General features: G+C 39.9%; 1 protein-coding gene across 5 annotated transcripts in view; it reads left to right on the top strand.

The window, feature by feature from the left end:
- jmjd1cb (jumonji domain containing 1Cb) overlaps positions 1-18,986 on the top strand; it is a 99,150-nt gene that overhangs the window by 64,842 nt on the left and 15,322 nt on the right. For 4 of the 5 annotated variants that reach the window (XM_088634938.1, XM_088634941.1, XM_088634940.1 and 1 more), the window contains 8 exons: positions 3,411-3,524; positions 11,490-11,595; positions 12,479-12,603; positions 12,882-13,025; positions 14,075-14,116; positions 14,790-15,087; positions 15,976-17,723; positions 18,638-18,810. In XM_088634938.1, coding sequence (XP_088491064.1) covers positions 3,411-3,524; positions 11,490-11,595; positions 12,479-12,603; positions 12,882-13,025; positions 14,075-14,116; positions 14,790-15,087; positions 15,976-17,723; positions 18,638-18,810 — 2,750 coding nt within the window. The remainder of the gene's footprint in view (positions 1-3,410; positions 3,525-11,489; positions 11,596-12,478; positions 12,604-12,881; positions 13,026-14,074; positions 14,117-14,789; positions 15,088-15,975; positions 17,724-18,637; positions 18,811-18,986) is intronic. The other variant, XM_088634939.1, reaches the window with a different exon arrangement.

Below are 18,986 nucleotides of genomic sequence, written 5' to 3'. Positions count from 1 at the left end.
ATTTTTAAGATCCTTTGTCTACAACAGCTGCATTCGGGCTTTCAGAAACCCTTTGCAGATGCAGGCAAATTAAAAGAGGTGGTTGGCCTGCTCTTAGTGATGACTTGTGTATTCTGAAGGTGTACAGCAGTGATTGCATTGTCTGAGCACCAGGTCTTTGTGCCGGCTTGAGTTTTCATCTGGAGAGTGGCAGATGCGACCTAGTTGTAGTGTTGCAGTAAGGTGTAATGCGAATTGGTAAATATTTGATCTACATTTTTTGGCAATTAAGTGTTTTATGTTTTAACACATTGTAATGAATATTGCTGTAAAGAATAGTAGGCTTATCAAGAAAAATGCAGATTTTGGGGATCTGAAGTTAGGCGTGTTTTTTGCGTGGGTTTTAGAGCTTTCCACAATTATTTGAATAACCTTTTCTTAAACATATATTTAGTAGTTTGGTTAAAATGTTTTTATGACTATAGGGAAACACCTGTTTTCAAGAGTATCAGATCTGATCTCTTGTTGCTATATTTATCTGTCCTAGAAAAGTGCAATTCTACTGTAGCATTTCAGACCAGCTGTAGCCTTGTTTTCTACTAAGTTCAGCGTGTTAGTGAGAGTAATACTGTAGCTGAAGATAAAAGTTGTTTCAGACTCGAAAAAAAAGTTATTGTTCTTACCAAAAAATATTTCCATCTGGTTATAGTCTATATAAGTGTTTGTTTTTAATAAAAGATCCTCCTCAGAGATCAGATATTTTAAGAACAAAAACCTTTTGCCAGTAGTTATTTCAAGTGTCTCCACATTTGGAGTAACCAGATATGTCCTGGGGCTTAAGGGAATATGCCACCCTGACACTGAAGGAACTGAACCCTTTTAGTCTTGAACAGAGAAGACTAGAAGGGGACCTGACACAAGCTTTTAAAGTCCTCAAAGGCATCGACAAAGTCAATCCTGCAGGATTCTTCAGAACTGACATTGAAACATGCACCAGAGGACACAGGTGGAAACTGCATGGAAGGGCGTGTAAAACAGAGACAGAAGGCACTTCTTTACCCAAAGGGTTGTGGGAGGATGGAACAAGCTACCCAGCCTTGTTGTTGGAGCTTCTTTCAGGACGTGGCTGGATGAGATCCCTGGATCAGTTCACTACTAACAGATGGACTCGACGGGCCAAATGGCCTCCTCGAGTTTGTAACCTTCCCACAGTACACACACCAGCTCTGCTGCACAATTTTGTCTTTTGTTTTATAAAATAGAAAAAAAAGTCATATCTGTTATTATAAATGGCATCTTGTCATATGCATTTTGTAAATACAGTCTTTTATATTTGTTGTGGTTTGTGTTGAAAAACAGATTAGTAGTTAAGCCACAGCACAACCCTTGCCCCCTCTCTGCATCGCATCATCATATGGAATGATAACTCGTGTCTTGTTTGTCTGCAGAAATATATTTGTAGACAAATATTTTATGGAAGATTAGTTGAAAAATAAAAAAATGAAATGGCTGGGGCCTGTTTTCAGCAATATCTTTTACTTTATTAACGTTTTTAAGTTGTGTTCATTGACTGCAGTGGGAAATTCAGAAGTGTAACTGTACTTTGGCTATTTTCACATGACATTTGCATAGTGGACTTTCAGTTCCTGTCTTGGGTTATAAAACCCCTGATTTTTTTTTTTCCATGGCTGAGGTTTGGTGACATTTTTCAGTTTGGTGGTTTGAATGCAGGCTATAAATTGGGACTGCGTATTGATTTGCTTTATCAATATAAACCGTATAAACCATTTTCCCAGTTAACCTTTGGAGACAAAGGACAGATAACTTGTTAAAATAATGAAGCACACAAAATCGACAAAGGTACCTTTCTTTGTTTTTGTTGCGGTTATGAGACCTATGGAAATGCAGCTGGTGACTCTGCTTTCTTCAGTGTTTTGATTCATCTTTTCTTTCCACTCTGTTGGAAAAGGTCACACCCACTGCACCAGTGTACACGGAGTGTGAAGCCTGTCCTATCTCAAGTGGCTTTGAAATCTGGCCTAGGTAACTTGAGGACATATCAGACTTTGTTTTTACTGCTTTTCTGTCCTAAACAAAGAAGCCGTTTTGAGCTGTACATTACTTTCATTACTGTAACAGAACTGAAAGCATTTGCAACCCAGCATTATTTAGAGACCCCTTTCACTTTGAGTAAAGTCTGTAATATGTTACAAATTGCACGTAAGGAACAGACAACGGTAGAATTAAACCTAAGTATCGCTGTCATCAAATGCCCTGTATTATGAGCTCATTAGGTAAATGCATATTTTGGCAGTTTTAGGTTACTGTCTATTTTCTGTTCAGAATTTAGTCTACAGTATCAGGTTGTAAATAGGACTGTGGCAACTGTTACAGTCTGTGTATACTGCCAGGCTAATAATAATTAATATTCCCATGTGTCAGTTTTACTTTTAGACCATGGTCCGTACATATATGGAGAGTGTTTTGACTTGCTGAAACTTGCTTTCAGGAGTGTCGTTACAGTTAACGATGTCACACTTATTATTTTTAATTGCAATTGGTTTTATGTAACTTCCCATGATCTATCCAGATGCAAGAAATTGCCCCGGTACTTACATAAATAGTAATCGTGCTGATTAATACTTTTGCATCCTTTCGGCAGCACTCCACGCTTGCCTGTGAAACATTGAAACAATTATTTTTTTCCCGTGGCAATGATGACAATGTAGCTGAGCACATTTGGTGAATGACATTCTCTCATATTAATTTGTCACTTTGCAATGAATCTACATTTGAAATCTAACACGCATCTTGTTGAATGTACCATGAGACAAGTTCATTATAGTGGGCAAAAGCACTATATATTATATAGTTATATTAACACGAGTGTTGCCACCCTTCTTACTGAATGTTGTTGTCTCCATATGTCTTTAGAATGGTTTCTTCATGTTTCAGTGCTTTTGATGCAAGAACCTAGAATACATGCTTACGTTATCTGGGAATCTGTCTTTAACTTATTGTGAGTTGCAATTCTATAGTATAATTAACCATCATGCATTAAATTCACACTCTGTTTCTTTCTAAAGCTGTGATTACATTATTATTCTAGGAGAGTACTTAGTGCAACACAGTTCAAAGGATGTCAATGTACATGGGAAAAGAAAAACAAAACAAGATAATCCTCCAATGTGCACTTCTCCCAGCCCACGTGATTGTGTGTTCTCATGCCAAGATGCCCTCTTTGGTTTTATTTTTTCATGGTAACAGAAAGTTCACTACAGCAAGGCTAGCTGATAGATGGTGACATCAGAGATCTGCAGGGAAAAAGGAAGAAAGACACATCAAAGCTAAACTGGCAAGCTTTGAACTGTCAGGCCTGTTCTTTAATGATTTCCTTATTATTCCTAACGTTAACTGTTTTAATTTTGCAGACATTCAAGCCTCTGGTGGGAAAGGCTGTTCTGGGCTCCATCACTGCAGTGGAGTTCTTCGCAGACAGGCAGTTGGACTTCTTGACCGAAGATGGCACGTATCAGCCCTATCAGGTTTGTAGTATTGGACAGTACCCAGTTCCTCTGGGTCCTTAATGCCTTGTTTGAGAAAATGACAGTTGGGTATTTGGAAATAAACAGTCCTTGTGCTGGAATAAAGATGAGTGAAATAGCTCTGAATTAGCCACTGCTTCTTCAACGATGCTTCGTGATCTTGACTGCTCATCTTGGATTGAGGATTTGGGCAAACACCCTGTTCTGCTTGAAGGTGTCGCTTAATGTTTGAAGGAGTTAATTGAGATGTTGAAGAAAAACAGTACTTCATGAGATTTTACCATGCCTAGAGGTGCTAATGAGTAAATGCCAGTGAATTCTTAGTGTACGTCATCAGAATAAATGTATTCCTTCATGAGGCCTTTGCTACCAGAACATGATGGATTTTGTGAAACATGACACTGGACATGAAAGTGGAAAGGAAAGTGAATATGAAAATATTAATTTTTCATATTGCATAATTTTAGTATATGGTACCATGCGTACAACTATTTGGGCCATGTTCCAATAAGAAAAAGAAAGTTATTTGAGAAGATTCAGGAATATGCTTGTATGCAAGGCTTTGGGAAAGGCTTCTGACATGCTGATGTCTGTATGGGTTTGGTTTACTCACAGTAGATATATATTCATTAAGCTTATGATCTGAGTGTCTTGTGCCCCCCCCCCTTTGGTAAACACATTGTGCATTGCCATCTGCTGTACAAATTCAAGTGTTTTACTTTGTAATTGTGTACCATATATAATGCCCTGCTGTCCATTAGATTAAGCCTCTGTGTGCAAGTGGTATGCTGTGTTTTTCATGTGCAGTGTATTACAAATTAAAAAGACAATGTTGTGTGTGCCTTTATTATTACAGCAATATTTCAAATACCAGTTTTTGAAAAGCTGATATGTAAGTACTGTTTCACTGTTACATTTAATTCTGATTCATTTGTTTAAATAGGTCTGGAATTTTTCTTTTGCTGAATTGTTGTAATTTTTTTAGCCCTTAGGTGTATAGTGGCATAAGAATATAATGTACATTTTAAAGTACTTTTTCGAAATAGAGGTTTATTGTATCTTTAGTTCTCTATCCTATAGAGTAAGGATCATGCTATTGTACATTAAGTAAGATTACTGTGTAGGTAAATGTAGAAATGGTTTAGCACAACAAGTTTAAAATAAGTCCCTCTGTTGTTTAATTGTGCCAGTGAATTGTATATGGTACATTGTCACATTAAACCGAGGTCCTGACTCCCAGTGGTCATTAAAGTTCCCCAGGTGTTTCTCGATAAGAGTAGGGAGTTATCCCGATCTCCAGACCAAATTTCCCCCCTCAGCCTTTACCGTGGCCTCCAGATTGTCCCCATGTGTGATTGGCTTGCACTTGCCCTGCAATGTCTGGCGCCCTGTCCAGCGTGTACCCTGCCTTGCGCTCGTTGCTTGCTGGGTAGGCTCCTGCTTCCCATGACACCGTATGGTAGAAAGGGGTTTGGCAAATGACATGGCATTATTACAGTGATTCAAAGGTGTTTGCCCTGTAACAGAAACTCCTTGATTTGATTTTTTTGTGCTAGAAACCAAAAAGAGGCATATCTTAAAATGTTCTCCTTTATTTCTGTGAAGGAACACTGATTTCTTACCTATCTTTAAGTGAATTGGTTTTGGCTGTAGACTCCTTTCCTTGCTCAGCTAATTCACTGTGTGACCTGTAAAGGCATTCCAGACATTGCGCTCAAGCACTGTTTGTTGTTTAGGTAGCATGAGTGCAGGAAGTAAAGTTAGCAGAATGTGGTTTGAAGGAAATCTAAATCGGTTGCTTTGGAGGATATGCTGCGTTCTTGAGCGCCTTAGACTTGCACCTGTAGAACAGCCATTGAAAGGGAAAGTGACAATCTTCAGAACGGAGATGAAGGTGAACCACATCTGAGCTCAAGCACTTGATTGGTATTGTTGCAAATGCGTGTATAAAAAAAGGAAATGAAGTGTGCATTTTTTTTATTTTCCTCATTAACATCCTGCTGTTTTTTTGGTGACGGTGAATTTTGCTTTCGTTTTTGAACAGTAGTCTGACACCATCCCACATGCGCTGATGACTACGATGCATGTAGGATGGTGTCACTACAGAAGCTGCTGTGCTTTGCACTCTTTGTTACAGCAAGGATTTTTATTTCAGTATTTTCAAGTTGCTCTTCACTAATCCATTTGTGATTACAGGTCATTTTTCCTTCCAGTTTAATGTAATGGCTATGATTGGGCTACAGCCATCAGATAGAGGGGTATCCTCACAGCTCCAGACCAGTTTTCAAAGTCTATGCTGTGAAGCCCTACTGTAAACGATACTCTTTGAATGTGACTAATTTGCAATGAAAATGCTGTCTATTATATGCAGTACTGTACAAAATGCCCCCTTCACAAGAAATGCTGTAATATAAAAGGCAGTATTTCAATTTGACATGTTTTTGCTGAGTACTTGGAATGTCTAAATGGGGAAATGTGTTTTTTTTCTGTCTTCCCAATTTGCAGCAGATGATCTTCATTTTAGCTTGAGAATGACCCAAGTGAGATGGGGGTTGTCTTGGTGGGCAGAGTAGTTGCAGCTGCTGGATGTGGGCTGTGCCTGTACAAACCCCTCTCTGAGCTGCTAGGACCAGTCCCTGAATGATTATTGCCTTGCACTGAAAGGCAGGCTCCCCTCATCACAGGCAGTACAAATGCAGCATTTGTTCTTCAGTCCTAGACCCTGAGCAGAGCAGGCATGTGAACTAGCCGGACAACTGTAGCACAGCACACGGCACTGGCTCTCATATTCAGCTTCCTTTCTGATCCAAGCTGTACTTTCTAAGCTTTGGTGAACAAGAGGTTACAAACGAGAGGAGGCCATTCAGCCCATCTAGCCCGTGTAGTAGTTAGTAATTAATTGATCCCAGGATCTCATCCAGCTGTTTCTTGAAGGAAGCCAGGATATCGGCTCAACCACATGACAGGGTAGTTTGTTACATAGTCCCACAAGCCTTTGATGCATCTCCTGTTCGTGGTTTAAAATGCACTTCCACTTGTGTCCCCTGATGAGTGTTTCACTGTTCAATCTGAAGACGTCTGCTGGATTAACTTTGTTAGTGCCATTTTGAGAATTGTGAAGACTTGTATCGGGTATTCTTCTCTGTTCAAGACAAATATATTTTCTTTAACATAATGACCAAAACTGTACGTACTTTTCTATATGAAGCCTTTATAGTGTGTTATACAATTTTAACATCTCACCCCTTCCTATAAATTCTGTGCTTTTATCTGTATTTCCTAACATTTTGCATACATGAAAGAGTTTTGGTAGGTTTCCAATTTAACAAGTAAAATGGTCCTTTAAGTGGGGAGTAGTCAGTGTGGAAGCTGCAAAAGAACAAGTGGAGATTCAATTCCACATTAAAAATCAGAAAGAACATACATTTCAGCTGCAGAGCCTTCTTCAGATGAAGATCAATTGTCATTTCTAAGCCTCTGCTGTAAATTATTTTATTTAATTCATTTTGTGTTATGCATTATCTCCCTGAGTGCGTGTCTAGGTAATGTAGAATAATAAACTACATAACCAGGTTTTTCCCAACATTAAACTGTGTTCTATTATGCACTGTTCAAAACGAAAGATTTTGTAATCAAATTATAGGAATGCCCTGGTTCTACTTCCATCTGGTGTTTACTGATGCAAGAGTTGAAACGGCTCTCTCCAGTTACCTAAATAATAACACACTGTGATATAGTTTTTTAGCTGAAATTTATTCTTAATTATGGATGCAAACACACTTTGTTTTTGCCAGCTTTTAATGCATTTTGTTAATTTGTCAGCAGGGTCTTTCTCAACAACTCTATTTTAAGATAAATGAGTTGCTTGATTTAATAATTAATCAATACAGCACATTATTGAATAATATGGAATGTGTTATTCTCTCTGCAGAGTTTTGCATTGTTTCCTTTGCTTATTTACTTTTACTATATTGCAACAACACGGTGTATAGCATCAAAACAACAGCATTATTTTAAAAAAGTAAGTTAACATTTGATTTTTTACCATCAGTTAAATTGTGTGGTTTTTGGTTTCCTCAGGCAGATACTAAATTTAACATTAACCACGGAAAAGAGAACCGAGAACTGAAATTACCGCAGGAGCAAGAAAACTAGGTTTCAGGAGACGAGATCGGTTTAAAAAATAAAGCCAGACAGTATATATATATATTTTTATTAAATCTTGCCTTTAAGTGTGGCGTGCCCACCTTGCTGCAGGTTTTAAGGTTTGATTTTGTGGATAACTGACGCAGGCTTGCATTAACAGCATGCTGAGGGGTTTGTCCTTTGTTGGCCCTCCTGCGATCATGCCCTCTAGAAAGGAGGGTGCTTGGCTGTGTCTCCTTTTCAGGCCTTTGAGCAGCAGGCTTGTGGAATGCTAATAAGACCAGTCAGTGATGTGTAGCAGCTCTGTTATAGGAATCAATCCACTCATACACCATTCATTTCTAATGAACACATTGTTAATTTCACTAACGCACACTAACTGCCAAAGTGCAGTGATTGCTTGTACACTGTCCTATTATGGATATTCCAGAAAGGCTAGACATATTGATTGTGCTGTGCAATAGTAAAAGCTCTAGCTTATCTGGGTATATTGCACTAATGGTCTGAGTCATAGTGTAGAGTGTGCGATTATGCATTTGCTCTTTTTTTTTAAAAAAAAAGCTTAGCTTCAGAAGCTTTCCTCTGTTGGCAATTTGAGTAGATCAGTGATGATAACTGTATATTTAAAAGTCCAGCGTCTGCTTTTAAATTGCAGCACAATATTCACAACATGCTGAAGAAAAACATACTTTGTTTCCTGCTGTAGAAATTAAAACAGACCCTAATCTAGTTCAAGATCAAATGAAAGGTACTTGAGATTGAGATTCTGTGTTTTCCCTAGGTCAGGCATGTTCATTTTTTTGAAGTTTCAGAGTTAATTATTTCTCAGTCTATGTATTTAGTGCCTAATGTGCAGTAACACCATCAATATGGGACATGATAAAATCAGGGGATCCCTGAGATTGAGTTTCTCTTGAAATAGAAGAGTCATTGCTGTGTGGCTTCTATTTGCAGAAAAGAAAACCCTCTTGAAATGTGCCCCCCAGCTGATTAAAGCCTTTACCTAATGAAAACACAGATGGTGGTGAATTACAGTTCTTTGGAATGACTTCCAGGGCCTTCTAGATCGGATCAGTCTGTCTGAAACACAGACATCAAACTTGGGCTTTGGCTGCTGGTTTCTAAACCTGGGCTTCATGTTTCTTTCTCGGTCATGTACATGCTTTTAGCATGAGGATGAGAAGAAAGCTTTGTTTATCTGGGTCAGGGTTCATATCTGGAAGTATTTTAAATTCCATAAACCACAGCACCCATATCTAAGCATTTTCTACTGTACTGTGTGGAAAGATCCAGTAACGTTTTGCTTTAAAATTGATGGATGAGAGCCCTTAAAGAAAAAGCGTGCATCTGCTCTGTCCTTCACCGAGACGTGTGTGTGTGTGTGTGTGTGGGGGGGTGTTAGGGACGGAGGGGGGTTACAGAACGCCTGCAGTGGTAAAGGGGATATTGCGAGAATGCTGAGAAATGGCTTGAGTTAGGGAAACACTGCAATTTCACAAGATGTCATTTTGTGACAGCTGGTTGGGAGCTGTGTGCAAGGATTAGTATCGAGAAAGTGCGGAATTCAGCCTGCAGGTCAATAAATAAATCATGTGTTCCCTGTCCTTAAAATAGAAATGAAAGATTAATTCCCTTCAAAGCTCACACAAAGGCACACGGGGAAATTAGGGAATTGTGCTGTTTACTGTTCAGAGTCTTTCGCTAAGCCTTCACCTGATATGTCAGACAGATTGTTCCTTGTCTTTTTTTTTTTAAATGTGTGACAGATGAAAAACAGACTGTTGAGACTATGGGAGGGTAGAAATGTTAGGAAGTATTTTTTTTACAACTCATTGTGTTTAAAATGAGCAATAATTGCCTCACATTATTAGGGCTGTGTTTAACTCGGCTTGTATAATTAAGGTTTTTATAGTACTAAAAAAACCCATTGTAACACCAAAGGAGACCTTAATCTAAAGGGCTGCTACAGGAGTCAGAACAGATTAAGACTAAAGGGGAAAATCGTAGGATTCAGTAATTCTGCACAAACACTACTGGGGGTGAGGAAAGCCCAAGATTGGGGTAATTCCACTATGTGGCTGCCTGTTTGTGAAAGTTATGCAGTGTGGTTTGGTTTAACAGTCTGCTGACGTATAGTACTTCTTTTAGTAGGCCAGTCTCTTTGACTTTATTTTTATGTTAATCATCATCACAAAACAAGTACAATAAATGGAAGTAGTGGGCGGATTTCCCCTTTACCCTTTAGGTTTTAGCATTAAAAGAAACTCAAGGAAGTATAACTTTTCTTTTTTTATGAATTGCATTTGGAGATAATGATTTAAGGATTTGTTAAAGTGTGGATGTCTGTAGTCATTCTAAGTTTGTTTTAGACTCTAGAAGTTCCTCATTATGCAGCTGTCAAGCCCAAAATAAAATGAAGGTCCTAACTCTTACTGTGAACTAAATACACTAATGCTGGAGGGATTTTACAGCCACTCTTCTACAAAATAATGTAGTAGAGTCACATTTTAACAATTTCTTTTACTAATCTAAAACTACATTTTTATAAAAAACAAATGTGTATTTGAAGTTGAAAGAAAATAAGGGTGTCTCTTGTGGCACACAGAATATGCATAATACATTCATCTAAGTGATAATGAAAATCCAATAAAAACTCATCTGCTACCTTTCCCTCCATTATTTATATGTACTAGATAGACTGTGTCAGTGCACCTGTGTGTAATTTATTAAAAGATTAAGTGCTTTTGGTTCACATTGGGTAAAGCTGAGGGATTTGAAGTAAATGGCTCCACTTTCTGAGAAGCTTTTGTTTTAGATTTATATGTCAGAAGTAAAAAAAAAACAAAACACGATTTTCAAGTGACTGATGACAGGAAGTGGTCAGGAGAAATAGCTTACAGCCAAGGAGCCTTTGTCACGATGCCAGTCGATTAGGGGTCCTTAAGAATAGCAATTAATTAGTTTTCTCTTTTCTGAGAGAGGGGTCTGTCTTTGTAGTCTGGAATGTCTTGTTTGCTGAAATTCCAGGATGACTCAAAGGCAAGTTGAGAAGGAAGGAAATGTGTTTTAATTTTTCTGTTTTATCACAAAAACCTCCTAGCTTGGCTGCTGTACCGCCCAGTTCAGCTGCAGGGATTCACATGCTGCTTACTGATAGTTGTAAGAGAACCCAATAAATTGCATATTATTCACTCACCTGCAAATCATGTAACAGGTTACTGCTATAGCTGTCTCTGGAGGTTAGACATGGGAAGATTTCAATACGCAAATAAACTCTGCCTCCTTCTTTGATACACAGCAGCAAACCTGAACAAAGCCTAGCGCTTAAATAGATATTTCTGTCCTAAGCAGATTTTCAAGAGGCTAGATCATAAACATGGAGATGTGTTTAAAGGGGTTCCTTTATAATTTGAGTTGTACATGAATATTAATGCAATTGAATTGTCCATGTGAATGTAACATATGAGCTATCGCTTCTCAGAAATTAACTTCTACTCCTGTGATGTGTCCATGGGGTTTCATTGATTTTTTTTTGGGGGGTGGCTGTTCAGGCTGTACTGCTGCAGATCAATCATGCATATATTATTTTTCTTCTGTTCATTAATCCAGAGTAGCTGAGATTTTCTCCTAGCTAAAAGCCCAGCTCCATTAAGATGTCTGAGCCCAGTGCCATGAAAAGCTTTATCCATCAAATTAACTGTAGACATGGTGTAATATGCGTTGGTAAGGCTATTTTCGGTGGCTGTTTTTTCTTTCTCTTTTGCCTATGCGCGTAGCACTTCATGTAAATCTGAAATATCTTTATTTTATCTTTAAAAGGATGAAGTGGACAGTTTGAATCCAGTTCTCAGGGACAATCCTCAGCTTCACGAAGAAGTGAAAGCCTGGGTTAAGGAACAAAAGGTTCAGGAAATTTTTATGCAAGGTATTTTTTTATGTTTTTTGACCACTTGCATGAGCATATTTGAAAATCCATCAACAGGTTTTGTGTCAGTGTACTAAAAATCTGTTTTCTAGAGGAGTTTGTTAAAAATAACATGAATTGGTGAATTGTTTACTCTGGGTATAGGAGTCACTGCAAGTTTTTTTTTGTTGGAACAAGGGTCCCAGTGAAGTAGATTCTGGTCATCTTGCAAGAAGCCTGTTTACATGGTCCATGATAGAATTCCATTTGAGATCATTGTTAAACTTGGCAACTATCAAAGAAGCCAAAGTCCAACTGTGTAAATAATTGGAACCTAGTACTGGAGAAAAAGGACAAATCTGTCTGTATTCTGGGGCACATGAATGATTATATTCTAATTGTTCTTTTCCTCTGGACGTACATGTATACCTACAGTATGTGCGTGATCTTAGGAATTGCTCGTCAACACAGCAGGGGGTCCCACACTGCTGGCGTTTCCTAGAACTTTCCAAACAAAAGAGTTGATGTTACATAAGAGAACTGCTACTGTCAAGCATTTAATTTTTAACAACCGGTGCGCAAGGCAATATATTTTTGCATAAACCTGTTGCACTCCAGTCAGTGGTTTGAGTGAGAGGAGTGCCAGTCTCACACGTTAGTGATCAGCCACTCTTTATTTTTGCACAAAAAAACAATTTTAAATATTTCGTGAGTTGCTCTTCAAAGTTAAACCACTACTTCATGAAAGCTGGCTGCTTATAACAGTCGTATTATACTTGATATATTTTGAGATCTATACATACTGCTAATATAGAACATATTGACTGTCATAGTAATGCTTGTTCAAACTCTGTCTCTAACTCTGGGTGTATGTCCCGCTGTGGTTTCTTTGGAATTTCCCTAGGTCCCTATTCGTTAAATGGATATCGAGTACGAGTTTATAGACAAGATTCAGCTACGCAGTGGTTCACAGGCATCATCACCCATCACGATCTCTTCAGCCGCACTATGATTGTGATGAATGACCAGGTAAAATGATTTTGCATGGATCTATGTGAGAGTACTGTTCTTTAAATGATGTACGTCTTCATTTCTGTATTGTTTTTAGTGGTGGTGAGAAAATATTATATTAACGTTTACAGTTTTTTCTTCTTCACTGAACGCGTTGGCAATTTCCAAGGATTCATTTTGCATGCAGTAGATGGATTAATGTAATACCTTGCAGCGATCCTTAATAGTCTTTCTTGCTGTTGTTTTACGAAGAACTGCGAACAAATGTTTTTTGTTTGTTATTCTTGTCATCCAAGGTACTAGAGCCACAGAATGTTGATCCTTCTATGGTACAGATGACCTTTTTGGATGATGTCGTTCATTCTCTGCTGAAAGGTGAAAACATTGGAATTACATCCAGGCGCAGGTCTCGCTCCAGCCAGAACAGCAATACAGCTCACGTGAGTACCCAACACACCTGCAATCTGGCACGTTTTTATTCCGCATTAAAAATGCTGGGCTCTATCAGGACTCATTTTCTTTTTAAAAAAAAACAAAACTCTTACTGCTGGAACAGAGTTTTAACTTCATATAAAAAATATTCATTTAATCTCGGTAGCTGAACCGCTAAAGGCCTTGGCTCTGATCACAGGGTAGGCCCCTGCGTGACAGCAGCTGGGCCTGCTTTCTTGGCTGGCTGGGACCAAGGCGGTGTGAAGATGGTGCTGGGATGGTTGTATACTGGGTTTCTTTGGATTGCCCTCCCAACAGTTTGTCCTTTAACCTGCCAGGAGGCTCTGAGCTTACAGAGCTATCAGGGAAGGCTTTGTCAGTTCCCTGTCCATTGCTTTAGATGTGCTGTTGGCTTGGCACTGTAGGTGCACAGTGCACAAAGAAGTAGGTGGTCTGACGGCATGTTTTGGAGGACATGACGTCAGTCTCTTCTGCCGGGGTAAGAGCATTAGAACTGTGAGCTGAGTTAAATTAGGAGTGGCTGTTTTAATTTGTGGGCTTGTGTGAAAAAACAGTGCAATTACTCAGTGCTTTCAGTATCAATTTAAAGTTGCAAGTTGGCTCAGATGTATTTGCATATCCTATATATCTAACTGTAATTTGTCATTTATTTGTAGTATCTATTTATAGTACAGTACTCATGTAAATGAGTAAGAAGTAGTTTGAATCAACATAGTTGAGGACCCTGGTCCCCTTTTTGTAAGGAAGAGCCCACGCTGAGAGAAGTGTGAACTTTTCTTAAGAAATACTGAATTATAAAACAGGGTTAATCCTGTTTGTTCTTTATATAAGTCTTTTTATTTCTAGTATTTGGGCAAAATAAAACCCATTGCCTATTCTAGTTAGCTTTAAAGTAAAGTTCCTATGTGCTTATAAATATATAAAATCAACAGTTAAAACATCACTAGTCCCTTTATCATTAACAAGATGTTTTTGTTCCACTTTTTTTTTGTTCTTTTTTTTCTTTTTAAACATTAATTGGGGGATATGCAACCAGACCACAGGAGGGAGACTGACCAGCAGCACAGGAAGCAATCAGGTACCAGGCAGCGGCTGTTGCCAGTTCAATTTAAAACCTACAGTATTTCCTTGTAAAGAAACTGCATATCCCGACTTCAAGAACATTAAGAAACGATAAGCGGACTCGTGATGATGTTCATACTGCTTAATGTGGATGTTTTTAAAGCCATAGGAACTCTCCTTTCAAGCAATTGTTTTTGTTAAACAATTTAGGCACTTGTTTCTGAAATGACTCTTTCTCTGCTGTTGATGAGGGATAATCAGCACAAGGAAATTTCTCCACGAACTGGATTTTGGTAGCATTTTAGTTTAGGGGCTGCAATCTGCATTTCATAAATGTGTAACAAGCTGTTATCAAGCAGTCATGCGATTCGAAACGAATTCCTAGACCATTAATGAGTGAGAATAATTTGACCTGGTGATAAACATGCTGGGGTCAGTTATTGAAACAGTATTGATGACCTTATATTTTACAGTCTATATAAAAATGTATAATTGGATTTGTAGCCCCTAATCTAAAGTGTTAACAGGGTTTATTTGCTTGACTGTTGGGTGACGTTTGTGAGAGATTTCGCATCAGGCTCAGGCCTTATGGGGGAGGGCAGGAAGCGCGACGTTCTCTAATCACTGAAGCTGACATCACCCACGTGACGTTAAAATGACCTTTGTCGTTCTCACTGGATTTCATTTAGGGTCATTACACACGTGCCCAAGCAAACAGCCCCAGACCAGTCATGAATTCTCCAACCACCATGCCGAAACAGGCGCAGCAGCAGCAGATACAGCAGCAGCAAATCCAGCAGCAGCAGCAGCAGCAAATCCAGCAGCAGCAGCAGCAGCAGCAGCAGCAAATCCAGCAGCAGCAGCAGCAGCAGCAGTCGCCTCTCCAGCACCGCGCTTCACGCTCCAGCAGGAGGAAGGGATCCGACAGCAGTGTGCCAGATGAAGATAAGATAAAAGAGGAAAAACTTGACAATGGAGGGCGAGGAGGTGTGTCAGTTTAAGAGACATTTTACACGCTGTTTCCTTGCACACATGTACAGCACATCTAAATGTACTTTTATTACAGTCTTAAGGAATTTTAATTTTCAAAGTTTGATTTGACCTTTCCCCCCCGGTAAGAATTGATGTGAATCTGAGTCCCGAGTTGATGTTTATCCTTTCATTATTGAATTGGAAAAGATCCTGCAGCCACTTTTAGTGCAGTTTTATTGTTATTAGTCTTCTAGCTCATTTCAGTCAAGATTTAACTTTGTTGCTCATTTTTTTTAACCTGTTTACATTAAGACTTTTTGTTTGCCGAACAGCTTTAAAGATTACAGAAGCATTTTAACTTACCACGGGTTGGAATACCAGAATGAACATTACAAAAGGTGTTGTACACTGAACAGAATCTGTGAAAACAAGAGGATCACTGATGCAATTCCCCCGAGTTACATTGTAAAAGAATAGCTGCTGCACAGCATGAGCCTCTTGTGTCACTGCCCAGAAGCCCTCATCCCTTTGGTAACTGTGGCAACTAAATGAGTGGTAGTGTTTGTGTAGCTGACAAAAACTGCAGAGTCTTTCCACGCAGATTTGTGCAGGCTGTGAGGGAGAGTAAATGTGAGCATGACAGGGGCAGTATCTACGATGAATTGGACATTTTAAAGGATTTTAAATTGCAGGGTGGCCTCATTTCTCAAATTTGATATACATTACATGAGATGCATTACAATTTAACATTAGTAGGTTCTTGTGGAGCTATAGTGCTTTGGTTTCACATTAAGAATGTTTTTTGGGGGTTTTATTTGGAGGAACAAAAAGAGTCCTGTATATTGAGTATATTTTCCTCAAAGCAAAACATTTGATTTATGTGGATTTTATTTTTACTTGCAGACATTTCAAAAACTAAAACCAAGCAAATTATGAATAAAAGAAGAAAACCTGAAGAGGATGAAAAGAAAGTGGGTTTAAAAAAACTGAAGGCAGACAATGTCTCAGATTTTTCTGAGAGCAGCGACTCTGAAAACTCCAATAAAAGAATCATAGATTCTTCCTCAGAGCAAAACTCAGAGAATGAGTTAAGAAGCAAAAGCACTTCAAAGGCTAGCGAAGAGGAAGACAAATCCCAGGGTAGCAAGGGGGCAGTGGAGACGACTCTAATAGATAGACACTCTCCCTGGGATGAAAGAGAGGATGAACAAATTCCAAAAGTAGAAGTACTTCAGTCAGCTGACTGTGAACTGCAAGAGGAAAAGTCTCGGCACCAGCCAGCCAATCCACCCACTCCCTGCGATCCGAATGTCAGTACTCCAGACGTTCAGGGGTGCATTGTGGAAATGAAAAGCACTGTGAAAACTTTACCCAAGGACCATTATGCTAACAGTGCACCACAGACTGCTACACCAAAATGTGTTATCGATATAACTGCGGACAATAACACAAATAATGGGTCTCGGGAAAATTCTGAGGCTGTTTCTGCTTTGCTGGCTTCTCAGAAGTCAGAATCATATATATCGGAGTCCAGACATTTAGTGTTAAACCCTTCCGTTTCAGATGGCAGGAAGCCAGAGATTGAACAACAGATGGCACATAGCCTTGGCAGTAAGATCGAGTTTGCCCATTCGGAGATTATAAAACCAGTTGCATCTGTCAGTGAGTCTGCTGCTGTAGCTGAAAAAGAAAAACTACACTATTCCTCCATTATGCCATGCATTTCAAATGCATCCATTGCTGAAGAAAGTAGAAGGTCTCACAAGTTGAGCCCCTCTCCGGAGCTTCATAAACCCAAGTCAAACCCTTCTCCTGAAACTCTGAAGCCCAAGTGTAATCCCTCTCCTGATGTCCTGAAGTCTAAAGCTCACAGCCTTTTGGATACTTCCAAACCTAAACCAAATATATCCCCGGAGGTTTCGAAGCATAAAGTTAGGTATCAGGACAATCAAGCAGCTGGAGCTGGAGCTGCCAACAGGCCGGCGGCGAATAAAGCCGAGCCCGACGTGCCTCGCTCAAGCTTCAAGCCAGTGCCTGCTCGAGTGAGCCAGGCTGAACCCACAAAGAGCCCTCTCATTATTGACAAGAATGAGCACTTCACAGTCTACAGGGACCCGGCTCTAATCAGGCCAGAGACAGAGACTAACCCCATTGCCTATTTGCACCAGCATCTTCACCCTCTTCATGCCTCTTCGCACGCGACGTGTTTAACCGCCACGACCCACCACCCATCGCATCTCCTCCCTGGATCCTCACCTCAGGCACCCATGGCTGCTATTAACGCCCATGCTCTGAGCAGTGCTTCGCACCACTCTGTCCATCACCCTCATCTTCTTCCAACAGTGCTACCTGGAATGCCCACGGCCTCTCTGTTGGGTGGGCATCCTCGCCTGGACTCTGGCCATGCCAGCGGTCTGGGGCATTTAACTCTAGCCCATCATCACTCACATCAGCAGCAGCAGTTTTTACAACAGCAGGCTCCTCACCTTCTGACACAGACTCACACCAGTGCTTCATATAACCAGCTTGGGCTCTATCCTATCATTTGGCAGTATCCGAATGGCACCCACTCTTATGCAGGACTTGGACTGCCTTCTTCAAAGTGGGTGCATCCTGAAAATGCAGTGAACTCAGAAGCCAGTTTGAGGAGGGTATGTCTTTTAATATTTTATAAAAATACATTATTAATTACTGGTAAATGGACATCCACCTGTGTCTGTAAACCTATGATTATATCGAGCTAAATTTCATGCTATGTGTGCATCTGTTTCTCAATGTATAATTTTTGTAAAGAAACATACTTTTAGAATGTACTGCGTATATGTAGTTTTTTTGGATGTAAATTATTAATTATATTATGTGCATTTAAATTGGTAAAAAAAAACCAAATAGCAGCTGAACCCAGGATTCCTTGTTATAGTTAATGCATCATAAGATGTTTCTACACTTTACGCTCCTGTTATTTCAGGCACAAAACCAACAACCTTTAATGAATGGAAATAGTGAGTGTTTACCAGGCTGTGTCAATATTAACAGCAGCCTGGGAAATAATGTGATGCTGCATTCATAGCACGCTTGCCTTCCAAACTCCAGATGTGAGCATATGCGCTTCGCCAAGGGACATCCCTCATTCCTTCATGCTGAAGGATTTAGTTGTACTGGGCTCGTCATCTCAACAGATCTTTACATTAGTATCTGATACACTCATCGCAACTGAACCCTGCAGTGCTGGAGAAGCAGCGCAAGCTCTCCCCACAGTCTGCTGTGTGTTTCCTTTCCTAATGCATATGGACACTGGCGCATGCATTCCCCTGGTAGTCTGGTATTAACCAGGAGGCTTTGTAAGTCATATGTGAAATAGCAAGAGCTTTTGCTATTTGTACCTTTCTTGTCTGACAGTCATGTGCTGTTATTGGTGGCAGTAATGGCAGCAGCAGGAGTTGTAGAGGTATCATTTTAGCTTGAGCTGCCTTCATGGTCTAATAAACACAGTGAAGTTTGGAGCATTAACCTTGGAGTCGGTATGTTACCTGTCGTGAGGCTGATGGCCATGTTTGTGTGACAGAACACCCCCAGCCCCTGGCTCCACCAGCACACACCCGTGACCTCCGCAGACAGCCTGGGGCTGCTGAGCCACGGCCCCGTCAGACCTGCCAGCGCAGACCCTCACCGGCCAATCAAGATCAACGCACACACCAGTCCCCCGCTGTCCAAGGCAGCTGGAGAGCTTCACAAAGAGTGAGTGAGCCGCCTGGAGACTGTCCGCACCAGATTCTCTGTGATCGGGTTAAAACACAGGAATGTGGGCTCAGGAAGAAAGCAAGCGTGTTAACATTACATTTTATCTAAAGCCGTATTGAAGATTTTATTTGGCTTCCATCTGACATTTTAGGCAACGATATAAACTGTGGAGA

Source organism: Lepisosteus platostomus, chromosome 6 (assembly GCF_059453375.1).
Source record: "Lepisosteus platostomus isolate fLepPlt1 chromosome 6, fLepPlt1.hap1, whole genome shotgun sequence".
Taxonomy (NCBI): Eukaryota; Metazoa; Chordata; class Actinopteri; order Semionotiformes; family Lepisosteidae; genus Lepisosteus; species Lepisosteus platostomus.
This window is presented reverse-complemented; position numbering and strand designations above follow the sequence as displayed.